This window comes from Salvia splendens, chromosome 8 (genome assembly GCF_004379255.2).
Source record: "Salvia splendens isolate huo1 chromosome 8, SspV2, whole genome shotgun sequence".
Lineage (NCBI taxonomy): Eukaryota > Viridiplantae > Streptophyta > Magnoliopsida > Lamiales > Lamiaceae > Salvia > Salvia splendens.
In genome coordinates, this window is record NC_056039.1 from 1,795,155 (window position 1) to 1,812,493 (window position 17,339).

A 17,339-nucleotide genomic window follows, 5' to 3' on the forward strand; every position below is an offset into this window, starting at 1 on the left:
TCAGCCTCTTTTTATAGAGGCGTTCACACTGTTCACCCAGATTATAACGTTGTGCTATTAACTTTGATTTTCTTAGAAATGTAAGAAAAATGTCACATTATTTTCCAAAATTTATTATGTCTATAACTCAGCTATTTATATTTGTCAACTCTGTTATAGTACTTAAAAACAAATTGTTATTCGACAAATTTCACAGAGTCAACATGAATTTAATTTTAATAAAAGATAGTGTATCAACTATATATTGAGAAAATAAAATTGGTGGGTAGGGATGAACAGTTAGATATCGATTGGTTTATGCCTGAGTTAATTACAAATTTATAAATCTGACCTATTTGAAATGTCTTAAAATTGAATTCAAAAATCCAAACAAATAACCTGAAATATCAACAGTAATCCAAAAATTCCGAGATTGCAGAAATTTTTTAATTATTGCATATATAAAGGTCACTACAACAACAAAAATATTGTTAAGGACATTTTTAATACAAATGACGCTAATTTGTATTTTTAAATATACCACAAACGCTTCAAAAAGCGTCCTTATTGTTGGTGTCCCAACTAAAATTAGAGGACGCAAATTAAAGCGTGATAAAAAAAATAAATGATTAAGTTAGTATGCCCTTAATTTAAGGATGCTTTCTTTTGATTTATTTTTAAAGCGTCATTATTGGTGTCTCAATTTTTATGTCCCTAAAAGATAAGTTTTTTGTAGTGGGTGAAAATATTGAGATAAAATATTTAATTTCTTATAATATCTAAATAAAGTATTATTACTATATATTAAATACCTTCTGACTTTTTCGATTGTGAAAAATCAATCTGAGCCAAAATGAAAACGAAATCTGATACGAAAATCAAGCTATTTTTTTTAATAAATTTGGCGAAAGCGACAATAGCCTAATTTCATTTTTAGCAAATTAATGCTGAACGTACTTAAGCTGAAATTTTACAAAAAAATTAAATCTTTGACTTAATTAAATCTCTGTTTGGATTGTCTAAGATTCTTTCACGGGCAGTAAAAAAAAAGGTCGTATAGCAGAGTCTAGATTATTACAAATAGTGTCACAAACTTGGAAAATAATAGTATTAGTACTAGAGATGATTTCTCTTGTGTAATTAAATAGAATGGTGATATAGAAAAGGTTGGGCTCCTATCTAAGTCATATCAATGAAATTTATATCTAAATTCGAATTAATTCAACCATAACGTTAATACTATAAAGTGAAGATAAAATCGCCAACATCCATCCATGCTTTCTTTATTTTGATGTAGAGCTTGAAATCCATCATTTGATGTTCGTCCTTATTTTGACTGGATCCTCCAATTGATGTTATCTTCTCTTTAACCTCAACACTTCAATAATTCTTTTGATGGACAAAGAATCAACATACCACATATAATGTGTATATTTTTATATGCTGCCGTAATGCATATATTTCTATATAGTGCCGTGACTCACTTCTATTCTATGCATGTAACTTATTGTGTATTTGTGTAAATGATTTGCTTGCATGAGCACAAATATATAGGCGATAGACGTCCTTTCTGAAGAATCGTGTCTATTCGCATATACAGTTATGAGTTATGCACCAACCGAAAGCTTCTCAATTTAATAGACGTGTCGGTTTGAATTGTGATTATCAATTTACAAACAAATTCAATCATTACCTCTAACATATATTATATCATTATAATATATATTGTAATGTAACTTTCCGTATATACAGACATACATGTGTACATATATATGCTACTATATTATATAATTAAACGTAAGAGAAGAGGATTATCAATATATACGATTCTAATTTTTTAATCGAAACCGATCCATCACGGTATCGTCCTTAATATTAGAATCTTATTTAATATAAACTTGATCCTTATAATTAAACAGATAGACACATAGATTATACGAATATAAATATTCTTACGTTCTAAATTAATCAAATGGGTTTGGCAGATGGATTTATTTATTTAAAAATGAGTGAACTATATACACAGTCTCTATATTTTAAGGGTTTCACTTCTGCAATTCTCTACTTACTAATTTATTGACATAGATATTCAATATCGTGTAATGTCGTCATTTTACATTTCTAACTTCTTTTTGGACTATAAAATAGCATGTTATTCTATTTGAGTAATTTTCCTATGTATTCTCTCTCCTCGCAAAATTTCTCTAAAAAAATAGTCTTTGAGGAAACGCGCGATTTTCTCAATCGAGATTGATTTATATACTAGTATGAATTATAGCGCATGGATTATTTATTATACAAGATACAATATTAATTTACTGAAAGGGGAAATCAGTCACAAGATTATAATAATATCATACACTTAAATCCAACATAAATATGTCAATAAAAACAACTCAAAAGTAATTCTCAGTCCTTCCTTTGAACCCAATTTGACCAAAAGTGAGGGACAAGAAGAGTCCCAAATGCCACAGCACCAACCATAGCCTGTTACCATAGCACAAAAACAATATACATAATCAGAATATTTATTAAAATTTCTATGCAAAAAATAGTCTTATTTTGTCACTTTTAATATACCAGAAGGGGGAATCGAGAGCCGGGCCCGTGGGGAAGTGGGCGAGCTCGGTGCCGATGCTTGAGAAGAAAAGCCCCGTCAAGCTGTTGCCGTTGATGGCCGGAATGCTCGATGGTGCAATCCAACCGATCAAACCGAAACCGATCACGTTTAAGTCTCTTCTCAGCCAATCTCTTTCAAAGCTTCATCATATGTGGAGTATACACTAATAACGGTTAGTTTCAAATTAAAAGTTATAGACTATAGTACTTTAAAAGAGAAATATTTTTGCAATTATATTACCATGTGAATTTTCCTCCTGAGGCTTGTGCTAGCTTTAGTGGGTTCCTTGCTGCCACGGGAGACTTTAGAAACCCTAAGACAAAATAAAATTAGAAGAAACTAATTAAGAAAAATAAGAGTTTGTAATACTCCTTCATTTGAGAAATATATGTGATCATATGATAACCCATATTTATGGTGATAACCTAATAACCTATCATTCTATGAACGAAATATATCATTTTATAAAATAGAATATCATTTTATGGATTAAAAGTATCATTATATGCATGCTGAAAAAATATCATTTTATCGTGTATAAATATCATTTTTAGTAAAAATGATATTTTTGACCTATAAAATGATAGGTTATTAGGTTATCACCATAAATATGGTTATCATTTTAACGCACCTATATATGTGTGTGTAATGTATCATTTTGTTGTTTTCATATGTTTGCAATTAAAAGTTCCATTTTTTCGTTTTGTATAAATAAACCACACGCTCCACTAAATCAATATAGTTACATTTCATAAAAAACTAGTAGTACTACTATATAAAAGTGATACTCACGATTTACTAGCTTTTTGCACTTCTAAGTTATGTACAGTAAATGGTTAAATAAAACACAAATTTGATCTAATTTGTAATTTTATTTTATGTTAAATGGCCTAAAGTATCCTTACACACAACAATAGTATCATTAATTAAGACATGAGATTCTTGAAACTGAGACAACCCCGAAAGAGAAAAATGAAAACTGCTAAATATTGGTAATACTAATAATTACCAGAAGAGAGGTTTATCTTCTTTGGAGAAGACAAAGTGGAAGTGCCCAATCCAACCACGGTTGAAGAGGTAGCCATTGTTGTTGCTGCCATTTCTCTTTCTCACTGTGTGTGTGTGATTGAGCCAAATACTTGAGGCAGAGTATCTTAGTTTAAGCATAAGGCAAAAATAGTAGTGGTGGGATTTGAATGATGTGGTGATTGGTTGATTCTGTGATTGCATGGATTGCCTTTGGACAATGGTATCTTGCCACGTGGATTTCTGTGGATAAAATAGATGATGATAGGTTTGATGATGTAGATTTAAGGTATAATGAAATGGGTATAGTTTTTAAAACTAGAATATGGAGCAATAACTTGCATTCGTGTGAAAAATGATAGTAAATAAATTGATCTATTTCTGGCAGGAGAGAGTAATAATTTTGTACTAATATTTGACTATGATTTCATTGATTTATATAATGGCAATCAATTTTTATGATCACATGAAATATCAACACATTGTTGTTCAAGTTATATGATAGTAGTATTAGTCTATTAGAGTATAATGGACTGTTATGTTTAGAAAAATCACCAATTCAATTTTGTGTGAATAACAAAACAAATTCCAACTATCTGATGTGACATGGATAGAATTTTCTCCACTTATACATACATCCAATTTTCCAATCGAATAAATGAATTACGAATATTGTAGTTCCAAAATGTTATTAAGATGGAGTAATGTAATGGTGATATGAAATTTTGGAAACTGATAATTAATCATTGGAATAATACTGTATTATTTGTGGTATGTGAAAACTAGAAAGATCGTACTATCATCATAATTCATATATTGACACAGTATAATTTTGACAATGACTTCTGGGTTTTTATAAAGTTTACTATTGAAGACCTTTTTATACATCGTAAAAAGGTTCAAATATCCATAGATAGTTAGATATACGGGTCAAATACATAATAATAAATTAACCATCAATAGCTTAGGTTAATCATTTTTGTCTCAAAATCCAATCAGTTTTAGTAAAAAGTATGCCGTATAGAACTCTATAAATCGATTTCTTTAGATTGATTATGACTATTTAGCATTATTTTTTCTTCGTCTTATCCATTCCCTCTATACTCTTCGACATGCTATTTTTTAGCTTTTATATCATCTATCTCTTTTTATAGACAATAGAATCTCAATAACCAACAATTATATATATTGACACAAGTTACACTCGATATCGGATGATGTCGTGAAAGTAGGTGAGCAACGGACGATTGCCATTAGTCAATCAACAATGTCAGATGACGACATTCATCGGCAAGGGCCCATGGGTTCATCTCCAGTGTAGCCGCCTCAAGCCGCCTAAAGCGAAAAAGAGAAAGTCATGTATTTTAAAAAATTCATTTGTTCAATTGATCGTCACATTTCCGTTAGTAAATGTACAATTATTTGATTGGGTTATGAGGAAAAAAAAGCTTGAAACTTGGTATTTAATTTTCTAAATAAAATTCGAACATTTTCCTATAAATCAATTCAAAAATAAAGAATTCCAATTAGAATAAAACAAATCGTTATTTGGAAGGGCAAATCCGTCATTTAATAAAAGGTTTCTTCTTCGCTTGAGAAGATTTATCTTCAGTCTATCTTGTAATCTGTTGACGGCAGCCTTCAATCTCAGTAGCTTCAAAATTCAAGGAAAAAAAAAACAAATAAACAATGAATTCTCTGTCAGCTACTGGATTTTCCCTAAATTATCCACTCATTCACTGCAGTAGTCGTCGTCGATTCGGCTCCAGGATGCCGGCCGTCTTCTCCAGCCTCAAATCTTCGACTACTCCCGGTAATTGCCCCAAATTTTTAGGCTTATTTACATGTTATTGAAAATTTTATTGTTAACATATTTAAAATGTGAATGCTAATAGTTTTTTTTATTGTTTTGATAATGGAAGTGGATGAATTGATTGGAGATGATGTCTTGCAAGCTTTCTTCAGAGAGAGGAAATCCGATGGCGATATTATTGCGAGAATTTGCGATGAACTTTGGCTAAGGGGTTCCAATGCAAATTATAGAAATTTTGAGGAGGTTTCTGATGATAAGAACTTCAATGCGCAACAGGCTTTCGAAGAGGTATACAACGTTTTGCCTCTTCATTTTTTTCAATAATTTTCTGCTTTTTTAAGCATTCTGAATATTAGTGTTGTTTGCATTATAGCTGCAGTTGTCTCTATGCAATTGAGGTAGATGCCTTACATGTATATATATGTTTTAGATTGTAAGCATAAATGTGTGTGTATCTATTTGTTATGTGAAGATTTTATGATGATTAGTCTACCAGCAGCTGTAGATATCCTGAGTTTTCTTGAATAAACTAGGGTTCCATTAAACTTAATCCTTATACTGGTACACCTCTAGCTCTATATAGATATTCTCTATTTGCAATACCAACAATTTAGATTTTTGGACAGGGAAGTGAAGGTGGGTTCCTGAAATTGAAGAGAACTAGTGAATGGCTGATGGGAGACACTGACTCGGCGCCAATGAATAAGAAAATGACCATGAAGGTTGTATACTAAGTTGCATTGATTTTATTGTCTGGTTTCTTTGTGAGACAAGCAAAATTGTAGAATGTGCAATTCTTGTTATCTGTTAAGATGATTCACTGACTTTGTTTACACTGCTTCTGCTGATGGTGAATCGATGATAGGAGGTAGCAGACGAGAGTGAGAAAAGGAAAAGATTGAATTTCCTCAGATATGAAGCTGTATGGACTCTGAAACTCTAGTTATCACTTCCACTAGTTTCATTTCATCTCAACTGTTAGGATAGCTTTAAGTATTACATTGACTGAATCTTGGTAAATCGTGTGGGGGAAATGATCAACTTAGATGCATTTTCATTACCTATTTCAACTATAATGTTAAGTGGTGTGACAAGACAATCTTATATAGGTCTTAAGGAATATACAGGCTCGCATATAGCACCTCAAACAGACTTAAGCATCATAGGATTTCTCCAGTCTGGTAATATGTGGACTTTTGCCATTTTGAATGCAGCTAAAAAGGGAGCTGCTTCTTTTGACTGTGGCCATTGGAACTGCCTGTAGTGGATACTGTCTCGTAACTTTATCAGTCCAGGTAAATAAGTCAAGACGTACATGTTTCTATGAGCTCAAGACATGTTATTCGGAAAGCAAGGAAAGAAAGGCTTATTATGCTCTGAAGTATATGACATATCTATATTTTGTCTGAGGGTATCTTTCACAACCTTGGCCTTTGTTGATTTTGAGACGTGGATCTGAATCCATGTTTGTTTTATGATTCGAAATCCTCAGAGTCCAACTTTATTCCTTTTTCTTTTATCTCTGTTTTTCTCATTGAGTTAGTTCTGATAGAAGTCCTTTTGAAAATCTCAGAACAAACTCACTTTACCATTACTCTGATCCTAAAAAGCTGATGCTTAGGAATCAAAATCCTTCCCAAGCTCAAAATAAGCATTCCCTTAAAAATATGCTAACCACATCCTGGGTTGCACAGGCTGCTGTGAGCTATGCAACGGGAGTTCTTTTCAGGTAACTCTTGGAAACATTTCTTCGTACGAATTATAGTTTGACGATTCTAGGACCCGTGCGCTTTTACCAACTCTGTCAGTTGACAATTCAACACTACCTATCATGTTCTTCATACCGATATGCTCACATGTTCTTCTTGGTAATTTTGCTCCTGCAGTTGCTTGTATTTTCAACTACTATGCAAACAGGCGGACAATGTATCACGAGAAATGGTTCCAGAAATTTTCAGAACAAAGAAGGCCAAAAAGTGAAGCTTTTTCCTCCTAGAGACCAATTCTGTTTATTCCATCAATGTGCTAACTAGTAATTGCATGATATCAGAATTGGTATAAGAAGCGAGGATCTGCAGGATTCGCTGGAGAAAACTCTGAAGGGTGCTGGTCTTGCTCTTTCATCTCCAAGGCTCATTATCCCTGCTGCAATATACGGCCTGTGGGAACTGTCACAGCATTTCACCCACGACATTTTTGATTTTCAGGTAATTCTCAAGACTGGATCACACACTCGATAATTTTGATTTGCAAAACACAGCTGAGTGACCTCTACTTTAACTGCTGTCCCAAACAAGGAATTCTCGAGCATTTCTCATTGTGGATGACTTATTCTTGTTGTCTTACAGCTCGTGCCAGCTATGGTCGGGCTGTTTGCATATAAGGCTGCTGCACTGGTGCAAGTCTATCGAGACAATGAAGACCTTCAGTTTATCTTTCCCGACAGTGCAGATGGATCAAGTGACTGAACTCATGGAATCTCATGCGAGCAGGTGAAGTAACTATTACTCAGACACAAGGACTTATCCATGGACATTAGCTGTGGATTTCATAACACCCGCCCCCCTACCTTTGAGTTCTGATAACGTCTGAAACGGTCAACCACACTTTGAGAAATGACACGATGGAGTAGAAAAACAAGATGATCTAGCTATACCCGAGTATGAGTAGAATCAGACAATGAAACGAATGTTGCAACGTCTTCGACTACTTCACCAACTTGTGGAGGTCAGATGTCGGAATTCTTTGTGAAACTCAAGTTTTGGCTCTCATATTGTGGACTCTTGCAGTAGGAAGTAGAGATATGTATGTATATAAATTCGCTTATACGTATTAGATTGATTTCATCTAACTCTTCTTGTATTCTCTTAATTTTGCCAACAGAAAAGTCTATTTTTACTAGTTGGTTTGTTTGTAAAAGGCAATTCTCTTGAACTTACAAACAGAACTTATCGCATTCGATGAGCGTACTTAGTTTGTAAAATGCTTCTTTTTCAAGAATTTAAGTAATTTATAATAATGCAAAATGTTAAAAAATCAATACAGTAAGATTTAGTTTTGTGGTTTAACAGTAAGAATATGTACTACTCCTAATACTGCTATTTATTTTTTCAGATTATCATTAGCGGCAGAGAACTTACCAAAGGAAGTCTAAATTTAATTAGTAATCAACCACAGCAGTAAAATACTAAAATTGATGATTGAGGAGTAATAAATACGGATAATAACAAGTTAACAACATTAGAACTCGCATAATTAATAATTTAATATTAATAAATACTACTAATATTAATGGCAAAAAATCTCTCACACACACATATAGACTAAATAGACTTGAGACCACCTACACTCTTTCAGATCAAAGCTCCAAAACCTCTACCAATGGCGAAATCTCAGTCGTCGGCGTTGGTGGAACCGGTGTACTCGTCGGCAATTGCGCTGCTGATTATAGTCGTGGCGTGCGCCGAGCTCTGTGACGCCGTCGCCGTCGTAGACGTGTACCGCCTCGTGCAGTACGATCTGGCCGGCGTGCCGTTTGGATCCAGACTAGCCGCTCTCAACCACCACGCCGCGTCTTCTCTCTTCTCTTCCTCCGCCGCAGCTGGCGCAGCTGCCGATCTCTCGCGCACCGTCCTAATACTCCCCGTCCGCGATTTGAATCTCACTTTCATCAGAGGTCGCTAATTTCCTGCATTTCGTGCTTTTTGCTTGTTTTTCTATTCATTACAAAGCAGTTTATGCTCTATTTTCGAGGTTATGGAATTCAGAATTGTTGTTCTCGGTGGACTTATGTGCTTGTATGTTTTGGATGATTAAGTTGATTGAATACTTGAACAATCCAGAAAAGCTGGAAGTTCTGGGCGTTAGTTAGGATTAAATTGCCGTTTAGTTGCATTCATTCTACTTAACTATTTTGTTATTCCTACTTGACTAAATCTACTTGAATTCTCAATTCCTAAATGGCGCATTAGCTCCTTTTCTCTAGCACATTGTAACTGGATAACCACACATGCTTTAGTATTGGTTGTGTTTATCACAATCCTCACCAAAAATGTTTAATTACTTCTGCAGTTGATTCGTTGATCATACTGTTGTAACCTATTTCTATATTTGTACTTATCATTGCAGAATATATTGAGGAGAAGAAGCCATTAGGTGGTTTATTGCTTCTACTCCCCCAGGTTTTCAATCCACAGAACATAGGTGGCAAGGATGAAGCAGGTCATGCTCCTGCGGTAGGCATCAAGGAAGTGTTGCTTGATCTGGAACGGTTGCTTATACATGCAAACATCCCTGTGAGTGAAATAGATTACTCGATGTACTTATGTAACATGTATTTATTTGATCAAATTCATGTTTTCTCTCTACTTCATTCAATGGAAGAAAATGAAGTTTCAGTTTAGCTTGTATATACAAAATAAATTTGTATCTGAAAGGCCAGGGAGGTTTTCTATCACATGCTTAGCTTCTTGGTAACATGTTTGTAGCTATTTGTTATTTGATTTATTGATTTATTATTTGATAAATTACTTTCTAATTTTCAGCAATTATCTGTTACCTGATTATAATTATCACAATTTTCAGTATCCTGTGTACTTCGGTTTTGAGGATGACCATGTCAATGCTGTCCTAGCTGATGTCAAGAAGAATGATGCTACTGGTCAGCTGGCGACTGCCACAACTGGCGGGTTAGTTGATGTATTTGTTGGGGAATCCTTTTCATATAATCTTATCGTAGCTTATTCCTTTATTAACATGTTTCAGATACAAGCTTGTTGTTGCTGCACCTGAACCTAAGAAAATTGTGTCTCCAACTGTATCAAATATCCAGGTTCTAGTTTTGCCTACTATTTTATATTGGGTTATCTAGGGCATGAACTTGGTGGCTTGTTTGATGTGCCTTTGAGCTACCCCTGTGACTTCAACTTATTTGTAAGCTTTCCAAATATTTACTTTTTCAGGGTTGGCTGCCAGGATTGAGAGCTGATGGAGATTCAAATCAACTTCCTACCATAGCTGTAGTGGCATCATACGATACATTTGGGGCTGCACCGGTAAATCTCTTTCTTACTTAAATCTAATTATTGCTGGAAGCTCGGTATCTTATTATGCATCTCTATGCTAACAGGGATTATCCGTGGGGAGTGACAGCAATGGAAGTGGTGTTGTAGCACTCCTAGAAATAGCTAGATTGTTCTCAATTTTATATTCAAATCCTAAGACAAGAGGAAGGTATAATTTACTCTTTGCACTGACATCTGGAGGGCCTTATAACTACAATGGGACTCATAAGGTGCTTACTTCTCCCCTTATTCCCTTTTTTATACAGTTGGATCATTGTTATAATATTCTGACATTTGACCTCTCCGCTATAGTGGCTCCATGGGTTGGATCAACGCTTGCGTGAGACAATTGATTATTCTATTTGCTTGAATAGCATTGGTTCTATCCGCAATGAGTTATATCTCCATGTGTCTAAGCCTCCAGAGAATGCCTACATTAAACAAATATTTGAGGTATGGCTCTAAGAATAAGACAGGGATTAACAGCTGTTCTTTGCTCAAGTGCTTCCTGCAGTATTTACAAATGCACTGCTGCAGGGTTTCTCTAGTGTGTCTGAAGAACTTGGGATTAAAGTTGGGCTGAAGCACAAGAAGATTAACATTTCTAATCCTCGGGTAGGTAACATCAGATCCAATCTGCAAGATTTTAAATATGCTTACTGAAAATATTATAAGACTTGTCTATGTGAGTTATATTTGACTAGACTATTATTTATTCGGACAATGATCTAAAAATTAGTTTGTACTATTATTCTAAGATAAAGTGTGCTTTTTCCTTGTGTCAGATTAAAGATTCCTGATATTGCCTTGTGGCTGGTCATTTAACTTGCACCTTTTCTATTTTTTGTGTGGTGGGTGTACAATCTTCATTAGTAATTTTGTGCTTTTTTATGATTTTGACAGTTATATTTCAGTGAGCAGTAGGACACAGGAGGCTTGTCTTTATCTTTAAAAGATGAAATATTTTGCTGATCTGTTTCTCTATTCATCAACTTCCGAGGCTTTATATTCTCAAGCTGTTTATAATTCTAGGTTGCATGGGAGCATGAACAATTTTCGAGGCTGAGAGTTACTGCAGCTACACTGTCTGAGCTTTCTGTTGCACCTGATTTTCTAGAAAGTGTTGGAGGTCTGTCAGATAGCAGGTTGTAACTCGAGGAGTGAAAATCACTAATTTTTCTTTTTGTGTTTAAAACTCCTTTTTCTTGTATGAATCATTCTATAGTCAACCCTGGTCACCTCTGCAGGAATTCTGTTGATGAAGATTCAATAACCCGAAGTGCAAAATTAGTTGCTGAAAGTCTTGCAGTAAGACCCTTGTATAGCTAGTTTTTGCTTGAATATAATTTTTCTATTGAGGTGATTGTAATATTTTCTCAGTTTTCTAACAAATGTTTATTTCCCATTAACAGAGGCATATTTATGGCCAGGAGGGCAAAAACATTGATGTATTTGCAGATGATAGTAGCTTATCAGTAAATCCTTCTTACATACGTTCATGGTTACAATTTTTGTCAATAACACCTCGAGTGGCTCCATTTCTTTCCAAGAATGATCCTCTTATCATGGCACTGAAAAAGGTATATATCACTCTAGTCTAATTTTTGACTCCTTGTAAAACATACATGATCTGTATTTTCAATTGTTTTCATCAACTAATCAGAACTAGGGGTGTATATTTTTCTACTTCAAAGAGCAGATCATGGTTGCATTGTTCCTTCCATATTGTAGTTTGTACTTTGTTGGTAGCGTGTCCTTTCTTATAGGATTCAGAAAATGATCTCGCATCTTTGATCATCATTTTGAGTTTCATCCACTAATAACTGGTCAAAAATTTCTGATAGGAATTGGAAGATCACACTGCTGATGTGAGAGTGCAACATGAAGTACTTGATGGGATGTTTACTTTTTACGACTCAACAAGCGGCAGATTACACATCTATCAGGTGCCAATCTGAAATTCTGGGATCTCATTCACTAATCCATATTGATCATCACTATTAAAAAACCAGAGTGCCACTTTGGAACTTTCTTCTCTAGATTCTTGTTCTTTTCTTCTCTCATGTCTTCCTATATTGGCTGACATTGCAAGCAAAAGAACATTTGTTGCCATCTACATCTTCCATTTTTACGGTACTTACTTTCATCGGGAACTTCTGCCTCCAAACATAGCATCTATTGGTCCAGTGACCAGTTGTGTGAATAGCGTCCTAATTCACTTTATAGGCAACATTCACCGTTCCCTGCATTAGGAAGTTCTTTTTGTGTGAAAATCAGCAGATCATAATTACTCTCCTTGTTGCAGGTTGCAAGTGTGACATTCGACTTACTTCTGCTGCTGGTTCTCGGGTCTTACCTCATTACTCTATTCAGTTTTTTGGTTATAACTACAAGGGTAAGCCAGCCTCGTCTTTCTCCACACAAACATCGTATAAGTGCAAAGACATCTGATAGTACAAAAAAAGGGCTCAAATCTGACATAACTTGAATGATAACAAGAAACATGACCAAATCTTGGCTTAAACTAATTTCGTTTTGCACAACCTGTTAAATATAGTAATGTTTCACTAGATTGTTTCTTGGCAAGATATGCGTTTCTATATTGTAGATTTGGGCTCTCGATTTGATTTCATATGTTTTCTGCAGGGTCTTGATGATCTGATCAGTCTATTCCGTCGCCCCACCTCCCGCAAAGTGAAGGCAGTTTAACTTGGTTAGTCCCGGCAGTTTGATTAATGCAGCACAGATCTCAGACAGGATCTGCAGCGCTCACTCCATGGTTTGCGCCTATGAGCAAAATCTGGCATATTTTGCATCCCTCATTAATTCGTCCCTCAATCGTTTCTTTTAGGGGATAGACTAGTAAGGTAGCAAATTTTTTGTTTACACAGAAATCCAGGAGCTTGCATGTAACGACTTTACGTTCAATATGTTTGTTTAGACTAATTTGATGCGAATGGAGCAGATATTTTTCTTTTCAGGTTTTTTAACACCAAACATCTCTAATTTTCAAAATATTTCATTAGTACAAGTTCTAAGACTTTGAAAGTGTGCCATTCTCAAGTTCGGAAGTAACGGTTGGAGATGAGCAATCAATCATTATTAAAACCAGCATTCTTGAGACCAACGTTTTTAACTCAACATGGTTGAAATTGATTATGGGAGCTAAGTTAATAAGTACTCCCTCCGTTCCGTTCCATAGTAATTGAGGCGTTTCTTTTCGGCACAGAGATTAAGGAAAATTATGTTAGGTGATTTAAATAAAGGGAGAATAAAGTGGAAAATGAAAAAGGTAGAGAGATGCAGAGAGAAATTTGTTGACTTTTACTAAAAAGGGAAATGACTCTATTACTATGGAACGTACCAAAATTGCAAAATGACTCTATAACTATGGAACGGAGGGAGTATTGATCAAGATGTGAAAACGAGACAATGTATAGAGGAAGTGGTGCGTAAAATCAACTAGTATTAAATAACGCAAGCTCTATACAGCGATTGTATAGGAACATTTATGGTATGTTGAAAACTACATAATGAACAGCGACTTGTACACTTTCCTTCTACTGAGATTAAGGCAGGATATGGAAATTCAAGCAGTAGACTTATCATGACTGTTGGTGTGAACTAAGCATCGCTCTGTAAACCATGTCGATGAATTGATTGTCCTGAGAGCAAAAATACCCGACCATTTGGGTGTTAGAAGGGTACAGACAACAACCCCCTCCACTATAGTATTGTTGCCGATATAATCTAGAAGGCACATGGAAGAACTTTGCTAGTAAAAAAGAGATTCTGTGAATCGTACTGCATACCTGAACAAGCAATTGAAGTGCATCCCGAACCTTTTCTCTGCTGATAACTGGCCCATAATTTGGTGTAGGAGCAGTTGGAGTGAGTGATTGCGGGGGTGTTGGTGGTGGAAATGGCTGGAGTAATGGCGCGCCATAAGGTCTCTGTAGATTTCCTTGAGCATTCAATGGAGGTGCAGTTGGCACTGATGATGATACGGGAGGTATTACCAGTCCAGCAGAGGAAGGGGGAGGGCCAAAAAAGGTTGATGGCTTCACCAGATCAGCTGAGCGTTGTGATGTGGTACGTTCCGTATTTTCAAGAATAGACATTATAGGGGTAGAAGCAGATAAATTAGATGGTGGCTGAGCAGTTGCCAAAGTGGGCAGAGTAACATTCTGTGGATGGGATGTAGGAATAACAGTTGCTGAAGGGTTGAAAGGCTGTCCTGAAATTGCTGTATTTGGAGCAGATCCTATGTTCATAGTGTTCTGCAAATTTATTGCTTCCTCAGTCAAGTTTATCTCCATATGTTTCAACACATGGGTCATTTCAATAACTGTTAGGTAAATTATCTCTAATACTGAAACTAAATAAATAATTAGAAGATTAGTCATTAAATATATGAAGAATTAACTCTCTATTTTGTATCACTACAGAGGGATTCTTGATCCCGAGTGGCGAGTTATGTTGACCAAAGAAGCAGAAAACTTGAAAATATTTTAAAGAGACTAATTTGAAAATTTAAATAAAACAATGCCTTGCAATTTAAAATAAAATTATCTCTCAACTACACTCTCTACACCTACGTGGTTAGAAGATGCTGCTAGCTCGCTTACATGTTGAAAGACAAAAAGGAAACAGGTTTAAAGTATTTCATTGTTAAAACTAGTTCTCTCGCGTCTTTTAATCAAAGACACAACAAAAAGAAATGTTTTAAAATGCTTACTCATTAAGTCTAAACTAATCCCTATTCCCTAATGCTCAAAACTCAGCAAACATCAGGAATTTATAAAGATAAAGAAAACGTACACTGAAGAAGTTTGTAAAAGAAGGATCCTCGGAAACCTCTGTTGTATTAGCTATGGAAGATGTTGGCTCCAAGGGACCATCCATTACTGCCAGTGTTGGAACTGCTTCTAGTTCTTCAAATTCACTGAGAAGATACTTTGGACTTAGTAGGCACCTCAATGGTCAATAAGAATTGATCAGGTATAAACCTGAATTACCTTTTCACAGAAGATACTTTGGACTTTGTAGGCACCTTCGAATATGCATTAAGTATCCTAGAAAAGGGAATCAGAGCATTAACATGATAAAGCAGACAAAGATAAGAAAATAGTCATCCTGAGGAATGGGCAACATGAGCCCATAAAACTTTCCCCTAACACATACACATGCATCAACACTACAGTGCATTTCTCGCACAGAAGAATATAGATATAATGTAAACATTAGTACATGGTAAACAGCCAACAAATTTTTGAAATGGCATTTTCCAACAACATGCTCCTAAATCAATACTCTAATCTAATAATTTCTCATTTTTTCCATGTAATTACTACACTAACCAAATAAGTACAGGGGAAATAAGCTACTGTTTCAATACCATTACGAAAATACACGCATGTGGCCTAGTCGCACTGAAGTTAGTGATGAGACAATATTACAAGACAATCCATAATAAGCATATAACTAAAAAACAGTTGGATAAATGTCCCAAGACAGCTACATAGTTCCTCTCATAATAAAACCAGAACAAATATTTATAAGTTAGCATGTTAACCATACTCTATGGAGTTACACACTAACAGATGCAAACAAAAACACTAGCAAATATTTGATATCACACCTGCTAAACAGATTTGCAACCTCTTCACATTCGCGTGCATTGTAAAACCAGATTCCATTTACTTCTTGTGAAGCATTTCGATATAAAAGATATGGAACCTGGACTTCATACTCAAAATCTCCCAAGAGATTCTCCACCAGATTATCTGCTTGAAACAGAAAATAGAGGCCATAAACATCCAAATATAGCTCTGGTAAGCTTAGAAAGTTAAACTATTGCATGATATTTAGTACAGTAGAAGATTATTTATCAGACAGGTCCACTGAATCATATAAATGGAGATACTATATTTATCAATCACTCTCGTATAACATGATATTGAGAACTCTAATTCTGAAAACTCAAAGTAGTCCAATTTGTTAAACATCAAAAAACTTAGTACTAATATCTAAGCATAGAGATCTAAAACCAAGATTAAAGATATTTTTTAAAGACTAGAAGCCAAAACCCCCCATCTGCACCGCAAGTGATTACAGTATGAAATGAGATCAGTGACTAACCAGTATTTCGTCGGTTCATTACTATGAACTGGAACCTAGGTTGGGTATTCCTGAACAAACAAAAATCCCAAACATCAAATAGCAAGCAGAATTAAACAACAAACTCACAAAATCCTCCAACCAGCATAAAAACAACACAATTTCATCCAAATAGCCTACTAAATCAATTCAATCTACCAGAAAATGGAAACGGAACTGAAACAACGAACGCCTCACCTCTTCACGACAAAAAGCGAACCTTCCACATCCTTCCGACTCTGCCAACCAAAATCCACAATCACCAAAATTAACAACACAGAAACCCCTAACCTAAACGAATCATCAAATTCAACAGCTGCTGTATAATGTGTTCAGATAGCTTACCCATTGGCTAGTGTCGATGTTGAATTCGTAGAAGGTGACGTGTGCGGCGGTGATGAGAATTTCCTCCACGAATGGATCGATCCGCTGCAGCACCGTCAGATTGAGGACTTTGGTGGTCTTCTCGTCGAGATTGGGCATCAATTTGCCATTCTGCGACATCGTTTCAGGGACTATCTCACTCCTCCTTGCGTCTGTAGAGAGAGAGAGCCCTAGATTATTTTTTGCAGCAGAACTAACTTCTACTCTTGTGAAAATAGATTTTCTGAATTAGCAGGCTTTTGTTAAGCTGGGTTAGGGGTATATCAGTCATTTCCCTCTATTATTTATTTCCAAA

At 35.2% G+C, this 17,339-nt stretch overlaps 4 protein-coding genes across 4 annotated transcripts; 2 read left to right on the forward strand and 2 right to left on the reverse strand.

The window, feature by feature from the left end:
- Nucleotides 1-2,268: 2,268 nt before the first annotated feature.
- Nucleotides 2,269-3,765, reverse strand: LOC121743486 (photosystem I subunit O-like). Its single transcript, XM_042136790.1, has 4 exons — nucleotides 3,609-3,765; nucleotides 2,840-2,912; nucleotides 2,560-2,739; nucleotides 2,269-2,466 (listed from the first exon to the last, which is right to left on the reverse strand). Exons 1-4 carry the CDS (start codon nucleotides 3,697-3,699, stop codon nucleotides 2,376-2,378), a joined length of 435 nt encoding a protein of 144 aa, XP_041992724.1. The 5' UTR covers nucleotides 3,700-3,765; the 3' UTR covers nucleotides 2,269-2,375.
- A 1,483-nt stretch (nucleotides 3,766-5,248) lies between these two features.
- LOC121745396 lies at nucleotides 5,249-8,339 on the forward strand. Its single transcript, XM_042139279.1, has 9 exons — nucleotides 5,249-5,438; nucleotides 5,548-5,726; nucleotides 6,065-6,160; nucleotides 6,304-6,360; nucleotides 6,653-6,733; nucleotides 7,133-7,167; nucleotides 7,325-7,414; nucleotides 7,489-7,645; nucleotides 7,787-8,339. The coding sequence occupies exons 1-9, from the start codon at nucleotides 5,315-5,317 to the stop codon at nucleotides 7,904-7,906; spliced, it is 939 nt and encodes a 312-aa protein (XP_041995213.1). The 5' UTR covers nucleotides 5,249-5,314; the 3' UTR covers nucleotides 7,907-8,339.
- A 427-nt stretch (nucleotides 8,340-8,766) lies between these two features.
- Nucleotides 8,767-13,481, forward strand: LOC121744724 (nicalin-1-like). The gene is made up of 14 exons (XM_042138323.1): nucleotides 8,767-9,114; nucleotides 9,567-9,733; nucleotides 10,023-10,126; nucleotides 10,203-10,269; nucleotides 10,400-10,492; nucleotides 10,567-10,731; nucleotides 10,814-10,954; nucleotides 11,039-11,116; nucleotides 11,534-11,646; nucleotides 11,749-11,809; nucleotides 11,914-12,081; nucleotides 12,346-12,447; nucleotides 12,807-12,896; nucleotides 13,148-13,481. The coding sequence occupies exons 1-14, from the start codon at nucleotides 8,820-8,822 to the stop codon at nucleotides 13,208-13,210; spliced, it is 1,707 nt and encodes a 568-aa protein (XP_041994257.1). The 5' UTR covers nucleotides 8,767-8,819; the 3' UTR covers nucleotides 13,211-13,481.
- A 466-nt stretch (nucleotides 13,482-13,947) lies between these two features.
- On the reverse strand, nucleotides 13,948-17,242 carry LOC121744725 (mRNA-decapping enzyme-like protein). The gene is made up of 8 exons (XM_042138324.1): nucleotides 17,006-17,242; nucleotides 16,859-16,899; nucleotides 16,643-16,692; nucleotides 16,143-16,287; nucleotides 15,520-15,576; nucleotides 15,323-15,446; nucleotides 14,314-14,781; nucleotides 13,948-14,166 (listed from the first exon to the last, which is right to left on the reverse strand). Exons 1-8 carry the CDS (start codon nucleotides 17,162-17,164, stop codon nucleotides 14,107-14,109), a joined length of 1,104 nt encoding a protein of 367 aa, XP_041994258.1. The 5' UTR covers nucleotides 17,165-17,242; the 3' UTR covers nucleotides 13,948-14,106.
- Nucleotides 17,243-17,339: the final 97 nt, after the last annotated feature.

What these genes read in the sequence shown, in the direction of transcription:
- LOC121745396 (XM_042139279.1), top strand. Translation starts at nt 5,315, where the DNA reads ATGAATTCTCTGTCAGCTACTGGATTTTCCCTAAATTATCCACTCATT. An exon ending in TCGTAACTTTATCAGTCCAG is followed by an intron (nt 6,734 to 7,132) that starts GTAAATAAGTCA and finishes TGGGTTGCACAG; the next exon opens with GCTGCTGTGAGCTATGCAAC. An exon ending in ACGACATTTTTGATTTTCAG is followed by an intron (nt 7,646 to 7,786) that starts GTAATTCTCAAG and finishes GTTGTCTTACAG; the next exon opens with CTCGTGCCAGCTATGGTCGG.
- LOC121744725 (XM_042138324.1), bottom strand. Translation starts at nt 17,164, where the DNA reads ATGTCGCAGAATGGCAAATTGATGCCCAATCTCGACGAGAAGACCACC. An exon ending in ACATCGACACTAGCCAATGG is followed by an intron (nt 16,900 to 17,005) that starts GTAAGCTATCTG and finishes TTTGGTTGGCAG; the next exon opens with AGTCGGAAGGATGTGGAAGG. An exon ending in TCGCTTTTTGTCGTGAAGAG is followed by an intron (nt 16,693 to 16,858) that starts GTGAGGCGTTCG and finishes TTGTTTGTTCAG; the next exon opens with GAATACCCAACCTAGGTTCC.
- LOC121743486 (XM_042136790.1), bottom strand. Translation starts at nt 3,699, where the DNA reads ATGGCAGCAACAACAATGGCTACCTCTTCAACCGTGGTTGGATTGGGC. An exon ending in TCAGGAGGAAAATTCACATG is followed by an intron (nt 2,740 to 2,839) that starts GTAATATAATTG and finishes CATATGATGAAG; the next exon opens with CTTTGAAAGAGATTGGCTGA. An exon ending in GCTCTCGATTCCCCCTTCTG is followed by an intron (nt 2,467 to 2,559) that starts GTATATTAAAAG and finishes CTATGGTAACAG; the next exon opens with GCTATGGTTGGTGCTGTGGC.
- LOC121744724 (XM_042138323.1), top strand. Translation starts at nt 8,820, where the DNA reads ATGGCGAAATCTCAGTCGTCGGCGTTGGTGGAACCGGTGTACTCGTCG. An exon ending in TTATACATGCAAACATCCCT is followed by an intron (nt 9,734 to 10,022) that starts GTGAGTGAAATA and finishes CACAATTTTCAG; the next exon opens with TATCCTGTGTACTTCGGTTT. An exon ending in GCAGATTACACATCTATCAG is followed by an intron (nt 12,448 to 12,806) that starts GTGCCAATCTGA and finishes TCCTTGTTGCAG; the next exon opens with GTTGCAAGTGTGACATTCGA.